At 41.7% G+C, this 16,077-nt stretch overlaps 1 protein-coding gene across 1 annotated transcript; it reads right to left on the bottom strand.

Moving 5' to 3' along the window:
• SERPINB12 (serpin family B member 12) lies at positions 1-15,858 on the bottom strand. The gene is made up of 7 exons (XM_062200294.1): positions 15,691-15,858; positions 13,164-13,295; positions 11,208-11,348; positions 9,788-9,905; positions 2,347-2,489; positions 1,383-1,550; positions 1-405 (listed from the first exon to the last, which is right to left on the bottom strand). Exons 1-7 carry the CDS (start codon positions 15,856-15,858, stop codon positions 1-3), a joined length of 1,275 nt encoding a protein of 424 aa, XP_062056278.1.
• Between the last annotated feature and the right edge of the window lie 219 nt (positions 15,859-16,077).

Genomic DNA, 16,077 nt, shown 5'->3' with positions numbered 1-16,077 from the left:
TCAAGGAGAGCAGACCCGGCCATAGAAGAGAATGCTTTGGGTTTTGTTGTGTCTGATGAAAAAGAGGAAAGGGTGGTTGGCATTAAATTCCACCCAAGATGGCACTGACATTTCCATGCCCACAGAACCACTGGCTGCGGCTGCCTCTGTGCCATTTTCATCCACCTCCACAAAGGCTTTGTGGACCACCTTGGATAAATACAAATTGGGACTTAGAGAGATTCCAGTAAGATCAGCCTTGCTTTCATCAAAGATGTCCGTAATGCCCAGGTCTTGGAGAATGCAATTGAGATCATAGGTGTCTTCCAGGGTGAACTGGGGGAAGGAGACATCTACTTTCTCTTCTGACATGTTTTCTGAGCTGCACCAGGCTGCTATGGTTTCGTAGGTGATCTTCCTTTCAAGCTATAACAGATAGAAGCATAATATTTAGGGTCAGATCACCAGCCTGCAAAGAACACTCCAATTACTACCAAGTGCCTAAGCCTATTTCAACAGTCAGTATCAACCTTCAAATATAAATCTCAAAATAGTCTGATTTCATTTTAAACTCCTCCAAGCAAATCTCTTTCCTCTTTAGAAGTTACAGGACCATTTATTTGGATTCCCATGTGTTTTGGTGTCTGACAGATCAGTGTCCAGAGCCAAACCAAGCTCAGCTGATTATTTGAGTAGGCTGGGGAAAGCCCATACATTCTAAAGTCAAACTTCTTCTATTAAACAGAGATAATGCAATTAAGTTCTTGCAAGGACTAGAACAAATAATGTATGTAAAGCACTAAACATGATGTGGCACATAAAATTCAAAGAATGACTTTTACTGATATTATAATTACTACACTGATGTTTCTCCCCACTTTTCTTCTCTTTCTGTTTCCTTTACCCTCAGGACAGTAAGCAGCTGAGCTTCCCCAGGCTTCATTAAGTCCTATGTTACAGGCAATGTGTTCCAGTATTAGTATCTGGACTTCTGTAAGGCACATGCACCCCAAAACAGGATTCTGCTAATAGGCCTTTTACTGAGCTGCAGCAAAATAGTCTGAGTGAGAGGCCAGCAGTCAGGATAGCCACAGAAAAGGAAAGTGGTTTCATTTATGGCAGTTCTTGAGTTACTCAGCATCCAGTGTCCTTGGTTTGGACAACTGGTTCAGACAGCTACCAGATTGGAGAGGAGACTTCTATTCCAACGTTCTTAGCAATTTTACTTTACTGTGAAACAAGTGAGGAACAAATATTTCACATAATTCAGATGATCCTTATACAGTCTTCAGTTTCTCATAGCTCAGGCATCCTCCTTCCTCATGATCACAAATGGTAGGTGGTGGTGTTCTCCAAAGCTCTATAGTTCAACATTTTGTAGGGACATAAAAATTGGGGTTTACCTCTTGCAGGCCCTTCAGGTTGTCTTCAGAGGAAGAAGGCAGCAGGACAAACATGCTGAGCTCCCCTTTGGTGTACCTTATCTCCAGAATCTGCACTTTCAGCTTCTCTATGGAGCCAAGTCTAAATAAACCCTTCTGTTTCATCATCTTCACATTCTTCTTTTCATTCTGCAGTGGACAAGACAGCAGGTCACAGGACTGCCACAGTGAACTCACAATTCAGCGGCCCCAGCTCCCCTGAGCAGAGGGGTTGTTTAAGATGAAAGGGTCAGCAGCAGAGGTTCTGAGCCACAAAAGTGACCCGAGCAGAGTATCCTCCCGTTGCCCAGTCAGCACTTCTCTTGCCAATATTTTATCTTGCCATATTTTTATCAGTTCTTTACCTTCCAAACAACTTGTTGGTAGACCTTCTGTGCAGGCATCTACCCAGGTCTCAACTAGCAGAAACCCAAAAAAGGCTCAGCAAACTTGAAGTAATGATATTTTTTTTGACAGGCAGAGTGGACAGTGTGAGAGAGAGAGACAGAGAGAAAGGTCTTCCTTTTCCATTGGTTCGCCCTCCAATGGCCACTGCAGCCGGTGATCAGCACCACGCTGATCCAAAGCCAGGAGCCAGGTGCTTCTCCTGGTCTCCCATGGGGTGCAGGGCTCAAGCACTTGGGCCATCCTCCACTGCACTCCTGGGCCATAGCAGAGAGCTGGACAGGAAGAGGGGCAACCGGGACAGAATCCGGCGCCCCGACCAGGACTAGAACTCGATGTGCCAGTGCCGCAGGCGGAGGATTAGCCTATTGAGCCGCGGCGCTGGCCAGTAATGATTTTTATTAATAACAAAATGTGCTCATCATAAATGTAAGCTGTAGCTCATAGATTTAAATTTTAGAATTGGAGTCTACATACAGCCAGTTTCTTAAAGGAAATTACAACTGGGCCATCTAGAAAATTTTGAGTTCAAATAAAGTACCTCATTTATAAAGAAAGGTGCATCGACTGTGTCTTTATAATCAAAGCATCTTTCCCATTTGGCCTTGAAGTAAACAGCATTCACCAGCACCAGCACCGTCGCGTCATTAATCGTGCCCTTGCTGAAGAGCTCCTTGATTTTACCTAAAGAAAATATCCCAAAGAGTATTCAGAATTTGCACTATAGCAAAATCATATATGTAGACAGACTTTTTAAATGAAGTTTAATATATTCAAGGTTAAAGAGTATCTCATCAAGATCTAACCCAAGGGGGTGGCACTGTGGTATGGCAGGTTAAGCCACAAATTGCAGTATCAGCATTCCATATTGGAGTGCTGTTTTGAGTCCCAGCTGCTCCACTTCTGATCCAGCTTGCTGCTAGTGTGCCTGGGAAGGCAGTGGATGATAGCCCGAGTACTTGGCGCCCTGCCACATGTATGGGAGTCCTGGATGGAGTTTCTGGCTTCAGTCTTGGCCAGAACTGGCTTTTTCAGTCACTTGGGAGATGAACAAGGATATAAATACAGGATCTCTTTCTCTCTCTCTCTCTCTCTCTCTCTCTCTCTCTCTCTCCCTACTACCACCATTCTGCTTTTTAAATAAATAAATGAATATTTTTAAAAAAAAGAACTAACCCAAGAAAATTAAACCACTCAGTGTCATGAGTGACATGAAAGGTCAGTTAAAGAGGGGGAGTGATGGGAGGAAGAACTCTCTCACTCCATCCTGGAGTGATGACATCATACAGAGCACAATAATTGAGGGACTGTCCTTTAATTCTCCATATCACTTGTGGTTGAGACTTGTCATCAGACATCTTAGACCATGGTTTATCTTCCTAATTATAGATCCAACCACCTGGCTATTTTATCATCTTCTTGAGAAAATAACACGGTATAAATTTTCTCTTTCAAGCATTTATCACAGTATTTCAAGTATTCATCACATAAAAATGGAAATATAATGCTTATTTTGGTGCAAGAAAATTTTAAACTATGCCTAGTTTTTTATAATATGTATTACCCATGTATATTTTGAAGACTCCTCATATATACTTACAAACAAAATATAAACAAAAGTATACACAAATATAAAAAGTATAAAGATAGTATAAGCAAAAGCACACACAGATGTACCAGGCTATGATATGAAACCTATTTTGTAGGGACCTTCACATGCCCTCTTTCACACCATCCCACATAAACCATGAGAAATGGGTTCTATTATCCTTTATTTATAGCAGAATAAACTACAACCAATGAGAGGTAAGACCAGTCCAGAGTCCTCCAACTCTCTTTTTTAAAGATTGATTGGTTGATTGATTTGAAAGCCAGAGTTACAGAGAGAGCAGGGGAGAGACAGAAAAGCAGAGAGACAGATCTTCCATCCCTTGGTTCACTCCCTAGATGGCTGCAATAGCTGGGATTGGGATAAGCCAAAGCCAGGAGCCAGGAGCTTCCTCCAGGTCTCCCACATGAGTGAAGGAGCCCAAACTTGTGGGCCATCTTCTGCTGCCTTACCAGAAACATTAGCAGGAATCTGGATCAGAAGCGGAACATCCAGGACTTGAACTGGCAGGCATATGGGATACCAGCATTGCAGACAGCAGTTTAGCCTGCTTTGCCACAATGCCAGCCCCAGCCTTCCAACTGTAGACCCAGCTCTGGGGAATCCTCACACAGTAAAACAGCCTTAAACCCAATGCCATCAAGCAATAGTTCATTTTTAGGGTACATCCTTGTCCACCTCAAAATACCAAATCCTTAGTTACTTGTATATATTCTGAAGTCTTAAGACCCTTCGACTGAAACCTATAACAATAGACTGTGTTGACACTATGTACATTTAAAATACCATGGGATCCGGTACTATGGTGCAGTAGGTTAATCCTCCACCTATGGCACCGGTAACCCATGTAGGCGCCAGTTCTAGTCCCGGCTGCTTCTCTTCCAATCCAGCTTTCTGCTATGTCCTGGGAAAGCAGCAGAGGATGGCCCAAGTGTTTGGGCCCCTGCACCTGCATAGGAGACCAAGAAGAAGCTCCTGGCTCCTGGCTCCTGGCTCCTGGCTCCTGGCTCCTGGCTCCTGGCTTCGGATCGGTGCAGCTCCGCCAATGCAGCCATTTGGGGAGTAAACCAACAGAAGACCTTTCTCTCTGTCTCTCTCTCTCACTGTCTGTAACTCTACCTCTCAACTAAATAAAATATTTTTTAAAAAATACCCTGGGAGAGTTAATTCACTTAAAAGAAAGTAGTTCTACATCACAGCTTTCAAAAAGTGTAACACTTCCTTGACTTAATAAAGCTTTTCCTGTGCAAAAAAAAAAAAAAAAAAAAAAGCAGTTTTTTTTTTTTTAAGTTACACTTATTTAATTTACTTGAGAGAGAGAGATCTCCTATTTGCTGTTTCACTCCCCAAAGGCCTGCAACATCTGTGCTAAGCTAGGAGCCAGGAACTCCATCAGGATCTTCCATGTGGGTAGCAGGGGCCAAAGAACTGGAGCCATCACCTGCAGCCTCCCAGGGTCTGCATTAGCAGGAAGCTGCAACTGAGAGCAGAGGCAGGACTTGGGTGCAGGCACTCTGACACGGAAGGCAGGCATCCCAAGAGGCACCTTAACTACCACTGCAAATACCCACCCCCAAATTTCTTCAATTAAATACTTTCCTCTTGACAGCTGGGCGGAGCCTTGAAGGAATGGGAATTTTTTTTTAACTTTTATTTAATGAATATAAATTTCCAGTGTATAGCTTATGGATTACAATGGCTTCCCCCCCCCATAACTTCCCTCCCACCCGCAACCCTCCCCTCTCCCGCTCCCTCTCCCCTTCCATTTGCATCAAGATTCATTTTCAATTCTCTTTATATACAGAAGATCAATTTAGTATAAAGATTTCAACAGTTTGCACCCACATAGAAACACAAAGTGAAACATACTGTTTGAGTACTAGTTATAGCATTAAATCACAATGTACAGCACATTAAGGACAGAGATCCCACATGGGGAGCAAGTGCACAGTGGCTCCTGTTGTTGACCCAACAAATTGACACTCTAGTTTATGGTGCCAGTAACCATCCTAGGCTGTCGTCATGAGTTGCCAAGGCTATGGAAGCCTTCCAAGTTTGCCGACTCTGATCATATTTAGACAAGGTCATAAAAGACAGAGTGAGGATAGTAACCAATGATCCTAAGAGTGGCATTTACCAGGTTTGAACAATTATACAGCATTAAGTGGGGAAGAGGACCATCAGTACACACAGGTTGGGAGTAGAGCCATTGGTGGTAGAGTAGAGGTTATGGTTACAAAGGAATGAGGCCCAAGTGCACTAGACAGGGCCTAGAACAAAGGACAGAGTCATTATTAGAGGAGCTAAGAAAGGTGCTGTCTAAGCTACAATGAAGATTTCTGATTGAGAGGCAAATAGGACCTGATAGAAGGGGCTTGATAATAATCTGGTGGGCTTTAGGCCTTGTAAATTCAGAGGCCCAGACCTATCTATCTCTTCACATGGGGTATATCCTAAGGGAGGTGTGAACCTCCTAGGGGAAGGCACTCTGTTGACTTTCATTACTTGGCTGGCCTGGGAGGAGAGCTGGCCAGGTAAAGGCAGGGGGCATCTCTAACAAGAAATTTACAGTTCTGCCTGAAATGTTGCTGACCCCACTTGACCATACCCTCAGCTGCAGTGGTCACTTTGGAAGTTGGGCTGAGTGAAGGGCTTTTCAGCTTAGAGCCAATAAGATCTGTGGCTCTGACCTGGGCATCCTTCGACTCCAGGGCAGGTCCATTTCCAGTGATCCAACTCTTGGCAGAGCTGCCAGGGCTCTTCACAAGCTGACTTCTGCTGAAGCCCAGGCTTACCACATTGAAAGCCACTGCAGTGGACTGGCCTGTTGGGTCTCCTTGAGGGCAGATCACTGTACAGATCAGCCATTAATAGGCCTGCCACCCATTGCTTCTGATGCCGAGCTTTCTTTTCCTCCTGGTTTGTGTTAAAGCAGACCAGAGGATGCAAGTCAAGGGAGTGCCCGTTTCCCATCTCTAATCTTCGGTGGCCTGAACTACAAGTCTATAGTCACAGGCATGTTCTGTAGTAGTTTTTCTAAGGTAGACAATGCCCATGAGGAAAATTATATTCTCAGAACGACAAACAATTCTGAGATTTAGAGACTTTCCCCAAGGAAAGGCCAAGGACACTTCAGCCCTAAGTCAGTGTGAGGAGTGGAAACATGAACAAGAAGACCTTAGATGAAAGAAAGGAGCAGAAATCATTGAACCAGGTACCAAAGACAAACTGAAAAGTCAAATAGTGTTCCTAGGCTGTCAGTGACTGATAGTTTTATTCAAAAGGCAGAAGCAGCAATGCTTGATCAAGAAGTTCCTTGATCTGAACATGCATTTATCCTGGCAATTAAGGTGTCCACGTCTCACACTGGAGCTCATTCAATTCTCAGCTCCAACTAATGACTCCACTTCCTGCCAGTGCAGATCCCAGGAGGCAGCAGTGATGGCTTAGGTAATTAAGTCCCTGGCTTTCACACGGGAGACCTAGATTATATACCCAACTTCTGGCTCCAGATCTGGCCCAGCCCCGGCTATTGCAAACATTTGCAAAGTAAACGAGAAAATGAGTGCTGTCTTGCTCTCTCTCTCTCTCTCTCCCTCCCTCTTTCTGTATGTCTCTTTCTCTCTTTGTCTCTCTGCCTTTCAAGTAAATAAATACTTTTTTAAAGGTTCCCTGGTCTGTGTCGAGCAGTTGATCTAACTCTGCAAGTTACTAACCTTTATGCTTAAAGGAAAGAGTTCTTTCTATTTTGCAAATCCATGCATATACTGGTCGAAGGCAGTGCTCTCTAAGACCTACCCAGACCAACAAGAGGGCTCATCTGCTTCCTTCTTGTCAAGGTATGCCAGCAAGACCACTGACCATTGCAAATAAGAAACAGAAAAGAAAAGGCATTAGGGAGAAGTTGAGGCCACACACTTGCTGTGCCACACTGAGCTCAAAAGCTAATTCAAAGTGAACAGTCTGATTTCTGATTTCTTTTTTTAATTGTTCTACTAATCAACAAATTAAAATGTGTATATTTACTATGTACAATTTGTTTTGAGATATGTAGACACAGTGCAATACCTAAATTAAGCTAATTAACGTGTGTACTACTGAAGAGGCCAATATTTACATAACAATTATAATGAATAACACTTCAAACCTGAGGACACAAATCTGATTCAATAAAGTTTTATCATTCTTAGAAACCCTTTTTAAAAGAAGGTCACAGATAGAGCATTCAGGTTTTTCCTTTATAGGAAAAACATAATTTTTGAAATTTTTTGCATTAAAATATTTGACATATGTTATAAGAAGACGTAAATGCAGTGGCAGAAAAGAAAATGTGAGTGTATAGACTATTTTGCATCTTGAAGAATTAAGATGGTCAGATCAGAGTGTTGTTATCTTTTAAAAACACTCCACTTTCTTAAACCTTTTCAGGCTTCCATTTGTTCTTAGTTCATCACACAAAGCAATGAAATAAAATCTTTTATATTTTTATTAAGTCAATGCAGATTTAGATGTTACTTTTATAAGTAAATATAAAACACTCAGAGGTTTGAAAGCCACTATAGTCCAATTAAAGAATTTTTATTGTACCATGTTATTTTTCTTGTATGAATAATGTTGTAAATCCAAGAAATGGGATTCTTAGTAATTCTAATTATGACAAATTAACTCCAATTTCAATGAGTATTTTAAAGAGAAAATGAGCTTGAATTCTATGGGCAAATGAACATTTATCACTAAAACACTGATTTGTTTTCAAAAATAATAGCTATCCGACCCCACCATCAGAAAGAAAACTGTGATTAAAGCATTAGAAATATATACTATTGTAGTTTTAATGATCTGTGATTATTTTAAAATTTATTGTATATGAGCAAAATTTACATATTTTACTTGACTACTGTTTATAACCCTTGCCTATATTCCTGCTGAACTAGTGTCTTTTTACTTTTTACTTGTTAAACTATTTAATGGATCATTAAGCCTTTGATTATAATATAAATTAAAAACATATTATCTTAAAAATTTTTAACAAAAAAATTGAGAAAATTTTCAAAAGAAATATTGAAATAGAAATCAGAGCCTGCAAGGAGAACCAATTTAAAAAATGCAACTATAAGTTGTATTTACAAAAGGAAATATTGCTTTAAAGAATCGTGGAATTTACGGAAACAAGAGAGCTCCTTCCTACTGTGTCATCTTATAGACATAACTACTGAGGCTCATGGAGCTCACTAACACCAGGGTCTTCTGGCAAATCTAGGAGCAGTCAGATCCAACTTCAGTTAGTTTCCATTTTGTTTTTTAATGCAAGCATCTCTGGAATAAAGAGCTATAACCTTACCAAGCTGAACATTGCCAAGGCATAGATTTTTCATGAAGAGTAGTATTATTCCAAAGAAACACAGTTTCTATGTCTGTTGGGATAGCCATGTAACTGAGCTCCGTGAAGAAGACATACTACTTGTAAAGGGTAGGGAGCTGCTGACAATGAGTGCCCACGGGGTCATGGCAGACAACAACTTCCCACTGCAGCAGGAAAGCATGTTTGATGATATGGCTGCTGGCAAGCCAGTCAAGACACTAGGCTGTATTGAAATGTGACTGGGGGACCAGCGTTGTGGTCTGCTAAGCCTCTGCCTGCAGTGCAGGCATCCCTTACTGGTGCCAGTTCGAGTCCCAGCTGCTCCTCTTCTATCCAGATCCTTCCTAAGACCTGGGAAAGCAGCAGAAGGTGGCTTGGGCCCCCGCACCCATGTGGGAACCAGGAAGAAGCTCCTGGCTCCTGGCTTTGGATCAGCTCAGCTCTGACTATTGCAGCCATTTGGGGAATGAAGCAGTTAGGGATGGGGATCTCTCTCTCTCTCTCTCTCTTTTTCTTTCTCTCTGGCTTTAAAATAAATAAATGTGCCTGGGAAGGAATGCCCAGTGTAGGGGCCCCATTGAAGCACAATCTGACCTCACTTCTATTTGAAGGCCTCTATCTTGCTGGGAGTTGGGTGAGGATAGAAGAGGAGTTTTGTTTTAAAAGATTATTCCATCTATGTGAAAATCAAAGAGCCACTCTTTGTCATTAACTCTGTATCCCCCTTCACTCCAAAAATAACTCTAAATCTAGTACAAGTTAGTAAGAACAGAATTTTATTATATCCACGTCCTCTGAGTAACTGGAATCTCTTCATAATCTCAGCTTTGTACTGACATTTTAAAGTCAACAGAAAGAGTTAACGTCTGCTAGCATTGTGGTTGACTGAAAAGCATTTAACCTGTATAATAGAGCAAAGAGCCATAATAAATATAATAATAGAAGCTAAGCTGCCTGATTTTCTTTGATATGGAAAAGGAAATCAGCAACAATGGGCTTGGCCTTTCTTACCTTGGCATTGAGATTCAACCCAGAAGTTAACCATTTGTCTGGAGTTCTCAGGGTCTTTCCGAAAATCAGCACTTTCAATCGTTGTGTGGTAAAATTCAATCACACCATCTACATATTCCTGATCAATTGGAATAAATGGAAAATGGTGCAATAAAATCAAATAGTGATGCTAACAGTTAAGAGACATTCACAAGAAGTCTACTGAGCTGTGTCTGTTCACTTAACATTGGAGGGGCAGTTATGTCCATGTATACCTAGCCTCAGTCTTAACTGGCAGTAACAACACTTCCGTTATTGTAGAGATAGGACACAGAACATGGATTCACAAAGCAGTCCACAGTGACACAGTGATGGGAAGGGCCTTTCCCCATCAGATACCCTTTTATTTGAACAATCCATTTGTGAAGACATCACAAGATAAATATCAAGTAACTTGAGAGAGTTAACTATAAATGTTTCTGTTTTTACAAACTAAAACCCCACTTAATATTTGCTGACTTACCCACTAGTTTGGTGCTTGTATAACTTTTTGAATGTAATCAATGCCATAAAGTTGTATGTTTTAAAATTTACAATGACACATTTTTTTAAATGTATTTTAAAGAAAATTTTAAAATGGGTAATGTAACACACCAGTACCACTGATTTATACACTTTTAATAGGTGAATGGTATGATATGTGAATTTGTATCTCAAAAATACAGTTTTTTAAAAATATATATATATAAAATTGCATTTCCCTAGTAACAGAACACACATTTTGTGGTCAAAAGGATGTTGTCTCTGTCCAGATCTCACCAAATGTGTCCCACATCTGCCAGCAGTCATACCCTTAAGGTTTATTGTTTAGTATGTGGCTCCTTCTAGTGACTAGAGAGGAGCTAAAGGCTAAATTGAGACACATGTTGCTCTAAACACAAAGCTGGCTAGCCCCAGCCTCCAGACATGCTCCTCAGGCTTCAAACACAAGCTCCTTGTGCTGTAGCACCCCTTCTGAAGGGCACACGTACAAAAGTTCATTGCGGGTAGCCTGGTTGTGTGGCACAAAAGATCATTTTAGAGAAGTGCCTTGAGGGAAGCCAACAGGTAGAGGAGCTACAAAATACTTCCATTTGCATAGGGAAAGGTTGGTCATGAGAAACGCCATTACCAAACCCATTCATGCTCCAAAGCTATTACTCACATGACCCTTTCTTACCCACTCTATTCCACAGACAATGGACCATGTAATTTCTCATACTGAAAGCTGGGAGACACAGACAAATTTTGAGACAGGAAGAGGTGGGTCTTGAACATCCCACCAGTCCACAGCACATCATCCTATCAAAGGTCTGTGTGCCAGGTAGCAGGTGAGTAATCTAGACACTCATCTTTAAACAGTGTGCTCTACAGTTGCAATCATCTGCCATGCACAACTCACTGGGCGGATTGGGAATTCCTGCTCTCCATAAAGCCGGTTGGCCATACTCATGGTGTAATCAGGTTTGATCCTGTCTATTTTGGAGAGAAGCTTCCCGAAATAGCAGCCAAGTAGTTCATTCTCTTCCTTGGAAGACTCAGTCTAACAAAGAACAAATAAAATGTAAGCTTAAACATGAAACAGAGCCATACACCACTAAAAGTTGGGTAAGTTTGTGTAGAGCTGGAGTCAGAGCTGTTTTGTAAGACTTTGTTACTATATGCTAACAAACTTTTTGTTTCTTGTAGGGGAGCATGCTAGAAAGAAGAGAGGAATGGGAGGTGAGAAGTGGTCCCCCACCAGAGATGATGGCCCCCACATCACTGCGAGTTCATTCAGGAAAAAAAAAAAAATAACGTGTGTCTCAGCAGTGCACTTTGTAGTTAGAATGGGGCCCTTGATTTTCTTTGTACTCAAAATGTCCAAGAAATACAGTCATCTCTCCACCCTCCTCCTAAACTTTCTAGGATAGCAATACCCTGGAGAACATCTCTGTTCCTTCTCCTGGTATGAAACAGCCAATAAAAGATACATGTGTCAGTACGGATTTCAGCATGAAGTAGAACATCCTGAGGTGGAGCAGAGAGAGCAAGAACTCCACTGCTCTTCCTCTTCAACCATGCTCCATCCTGGCAACCGATGGCCTGTAGAAGCAGGCAAATTATGGAGGCTAGGATCTAAGTTTCTTTGTCATGAGCAGAGGATACTAGATTTTTAAGTGGGATACTACTTCTAAGAAACTTAACCCACAGCCAAAGATGTATTAAAAAGCATGACTCTATCAGTTAGTATTAGCAGACACTAACTGATAGAATCAAAAAGGGAGAAAACGATCCAAATGGGAAGTGGGATACACAGCAGACTCATAGAATGGCAGATGTCCTAAATAGCACTCTGGCCTCAGAATCAGCCCTTAAGGCATTCAGATCTGGCTCAAGAGCCCATGAGAGTATTTTAGGCATGGAAAGCCAAGACACTCTGGAAAAAAAAAAAAAAAAAACCTAAATGAAAGATCTCTGCGAGTGAGATCACAGTGGAAAGAATGGGGCCATCAAAGAAGGAGGTACCTTTCTCTGAAGGGAGGAGAGAACTTCCACTTTGACTATGACCCTGTCAGAATAAGATCGAAGTCGGCGAACCCTAAAGGCTTCCATAGCCTTGGCAACTCATGACTAGAGCCTAGGGAGATTACTGACGCCATAAACAAGAGTGTCAAATTGTTAAATCAACAACAGGAGTCACTGTGTACTTTCGTCTCATGTGGGATCTGTCCTTAATGTGTTTTCCAATGTGAAGTAATGCTATAACTAGTACTGCAACAGTATTTTTACACTTTGTGTTTCTGTGTGGGTGCAAACTGATGAAATCTTTACTTAGTATATACTGAATCGATCTTCTGTATATAAAGATAATTGAAAATGAAAAAAAAAACTTGGTTTTAAATTGGAAATAGCATAGAAAATTAATCAATTTTTAAAAATATATCATGTAGGATCTCTGTCCTTAATGTGCTGTACATTGTGATTTAATGCTATAACTAGTACTCCAACAGTATTTTTCACTTTGTGTTGCTATGTGGTGGCAAACTGTTGAAATCTTTACTTAATATATACTAAATGGATCTTCTGTATATAAAGAGAATTGAAAATGAATCTTGATGTGAATGGAAGGGGAGAGGGAGCGGGAAAGGGGAGGGTTGCAGGTGGGAGGGAAGTTATGGGGGAGGGGGGAAGCCATTGTAATCCATAAGCTGTACTTTGGAAATTTATATTCATTAAATAAAAGTTTTAAAAAAAAAAAGCATGACTAAAAAGGAATGGCAGATCATAGGAGGATACTGCTGTTGCTGTACCCAGTGTTCATGGATAAGCAACAATCACCAAATACAGTTCAGCCAGAGGCGCAGTGGTGACTCACCTCTGTACCCACTGATCCTGCCGTCCCTTTCTGCCCCTCTGGAGAGCTGTCAGCCGGCACTTCTTTTTTACTTTTCAGACAGGGATTGACATCTTTGCCCTCATCCTGGGAAATTTCATTGAAGTGTAGCACCTGTATGATATTGACAACGTCTTTTAGATAATATGAACAATAAAGGTCCGAATAGATTCAGACACATTTCATAGTGTGACAATGACAATGATTAGTTAGACAAACAAAAGAACCAACAATAGTTAGTAAAAGGGGTGCTTCTTCCCTTGGGTTGTGAATTGGAATGACAGAAAGTCACTGAATGCCAATGCCCTGGGATTGCATTTAGGAATGCATAGAATCGGCCAGCGCCGTGGCTCAACAGGCTAATCCTCTGCCTTGCGGCGCCGGCACACCGGGTTCTAGTCCCGGTTGGGGCGCCGGATTCTATCCCGGTTGCCCCTCTTCCAGGCCAGCTCTCTGCTATGGCCCGGGAGTGCAGTGGAGGATGACCTAAGTGCTTGGGCTCTGCACCCCATGGGAGACCAGGAGAAGCACCTGGCTCCTGCCTTCAGATCAGTGCGGTGCGCCGGCCACAGCGCGCCGGCCGCGGCGGCCATTGTAGGGTGAACCAATGGCAAAGGAAGACCTTTCTCTCTGTCTCTCTCTCTCTCTCTCACTGTCCACTCTGCCTGTCCAAAAAAAAAAAAAAAAAAGGAATGCATAGAATCAAAATAAAACAATATTGAGGAATCCAGGAGATACACCTAGCCTTGAGCACTTTACAGATGGCCTGTTAGCATTGACTGTAATTGTGAAATACACACCAGATCTGAAAGACAATACGAAAAACAAAGAATGCTAAACATCTAACTAAAATGTTATATTGTTGAATGTTGCTGTGAAAATAGTTTGGATATGTTGGTTAAATAAAATTTGATATTAAAAATTGACCTTACTTTTTTTTTATTTTTTAATGTGGCTGCTAACGTTCTAGTATTTGTGTTGTATTTAGATTGGCAGCACTGACCTAGAGTTATAAATCAACAGTGAAAGATAAGCTGTCCAGAGCACTGCAGAAAGGAGACAAGGGGTTCATTCTGCACTGCTCAGCTGCCGGTTGTGAGCAGGTGATCCCAGTGCCTGAAGTAGAGACGCCTACAACCAGATCTGGAGGACACAAGCCACACTCTGCAGCTAATCTTTGCTAATGGAACAGAAAGGAGATGAATAAAGCAGAGCCATCATAAACACATTCTGCCTTGGTCTATAAATTCTACTCCTCCTGGCTAAGGGGCAATACCTTAATTCATGCCTAATCCTTGTGCTATACCAGAGATCCAAGGAAGTATAAGACCAACCCAGGAGCTGATAGTCTGTTTGGGGATTTGTTCTTGTCACATTCACTCATTTATTCTGCATATATTCACTGGGTACATACTCTAAGCCAAGCACTACTGTAGGATAAAATTCCTGTTCTGTAGGAAATTAAATTCTAGTGGAGGAGTAATACAAAAAGCAATACACATAGTAGTTAATGACTGTGTGGAGTATGTTAGAAGGGGGAAATGTCATGTGAGAAAAAGTAGCTAGAATCTCTTGTGGAGCTAGGGGCCAGGATGCAGCATTAAATTGGGAAGTCAAAGTAGATCTCCTAGAGGAGGTAAACTCTGATCAAGGATTTGAAGGAGAAAGTCAGTTAAAAGATCGGTTATCCGAGGAAGAACCATCAGGCAGAGGGAGCTGGAGCCAAAACCCTAAGGCAGGGAGGCCAGTGTGACAGGCTCAAGGGATGGTGGGGAGAAGGTGAGGGAGATGGAATCATAGGGTTGACTGGGAGTCAGATCTCAGAGCTCCTTTGTAAGGTCTTAGGCTTCTATCAGGAGCAAAGTAAAAAGTCTGAGTCTTCAAGCAGATGAGAAACAAAATGTGGCACGTGTTTTCAAAGGGCATTTGGGCCTGCCATATTGAGAACAGATGTCACAGTGACCAGGTTAGAAGAGATGGTGTGGCACAGACCTCAGGAAGACAGTGAGAAGTGCCTGGACTCCACTCACATCGCCAAAGAAAACTGTCTGACAAATGTGGTGTGAAGTGAGAGAGAAACACAAGAATCACGGAGGAGGCCAAGATCTCCAGCCACTGGGTACATATCTGGGGCTTAGTAAATACTTATATTTAGTTAGTGGAATGAGTGAGGGAAAACACATGCACATGTCAAAATTTCTAGGAGTATTGATATCACTAACTATGGAGAGGAAGAATGACAGACATGCAGACAGAGTCAGAGGAGCTGCATGAGAAAAGCTGGCAGACTGTCAGACAGCTTGGGAAGGCACCACTAAGGAGATGCAAATTGATCGACCTTGAAGAACAAGAGGATTGAAAAATAAAGCAAGATGGGAGAAATGCAACTGAGGCACATGCTCCAAGCCAGCCCAGGGTGCTGTGAGCAGAGCATCTCCACTTGCCCAAGTGGGATTAGTGTCGGACCTGAGTGTAAACCCAGAGTTCAGGACCCTGCACAGATACGTACCTCATCAATCTGACGTGCACTGTCATTTCTAGCCCCGAGGCGGACCATACCAAGGGCAGCCGAGAGGCTCAGAGGACAGAAAAAGATATTTTTATGACCATCATTTTTGCTTATCTCTTGGAAAATGTCAAAGCAAAATTTGGTATTTGCTGCAACAAGAGAGTCCATTGGAAAACTGATTAAGATTCTAAAACTGAAAGAAAGAGGGAGAGAAAAGGGTGATTGGAGGAAAATAGGTAAACAAATCTTAAATACCCAAGATATGATTATTCAATATGTTATTAAGAACTAGAAGACAAGAGTCATCATTATTTCTAAATATAGATGTTGGTGTCAGTTTTGATACAGAGTTACATTTTCACTTACTGGTGTGAATTAGTTTTTTAG

Source organism: Lepus europaeus, chromosome 9 (assembly GCF_033115175.1).
Source record: "Lepus europaeus isolate LE1 chromosome 9, mLepTim1.pri, whole genome shotgun sequence".
NCBI classification, from domain to species: domain Eukaryota; kingdom Metazoa; phylum Chordata; class Mammalia; order Lagomorpha; family Leporidae; genus Lepus; species Lepus europaeus.
The sequence above is the reverse complement of the archived record's forward strand: the minus strand, read 5'-3'. Positions and strand labels throughout refer to the sequence as shown.

Bases quoted from the DNA above. Each gene is read 5' to 3' on its own strand.
- SERPINB12 (XM_062200294.1), bottom strand. From the start codon at position 15,858: ATGGACTCTCTTGTTGCAGCAAATACCAAATTTTGCTTTGACATTTTC. The intron at 13,296-15,690 runs GTACGTATCTGT...AATATCATACAG, and splicing joins GTGCACGTCAGATTGATGAG to GTGCTACACTTCAATGAAAT. The intron at 2,490-9,787 runs GTAAGAAAGGCC...TATTTTCTTTAG, and splicing joins GGTTGAATCTCAATGCCAAG to GTAAAATCAAGGAGCTCTTC.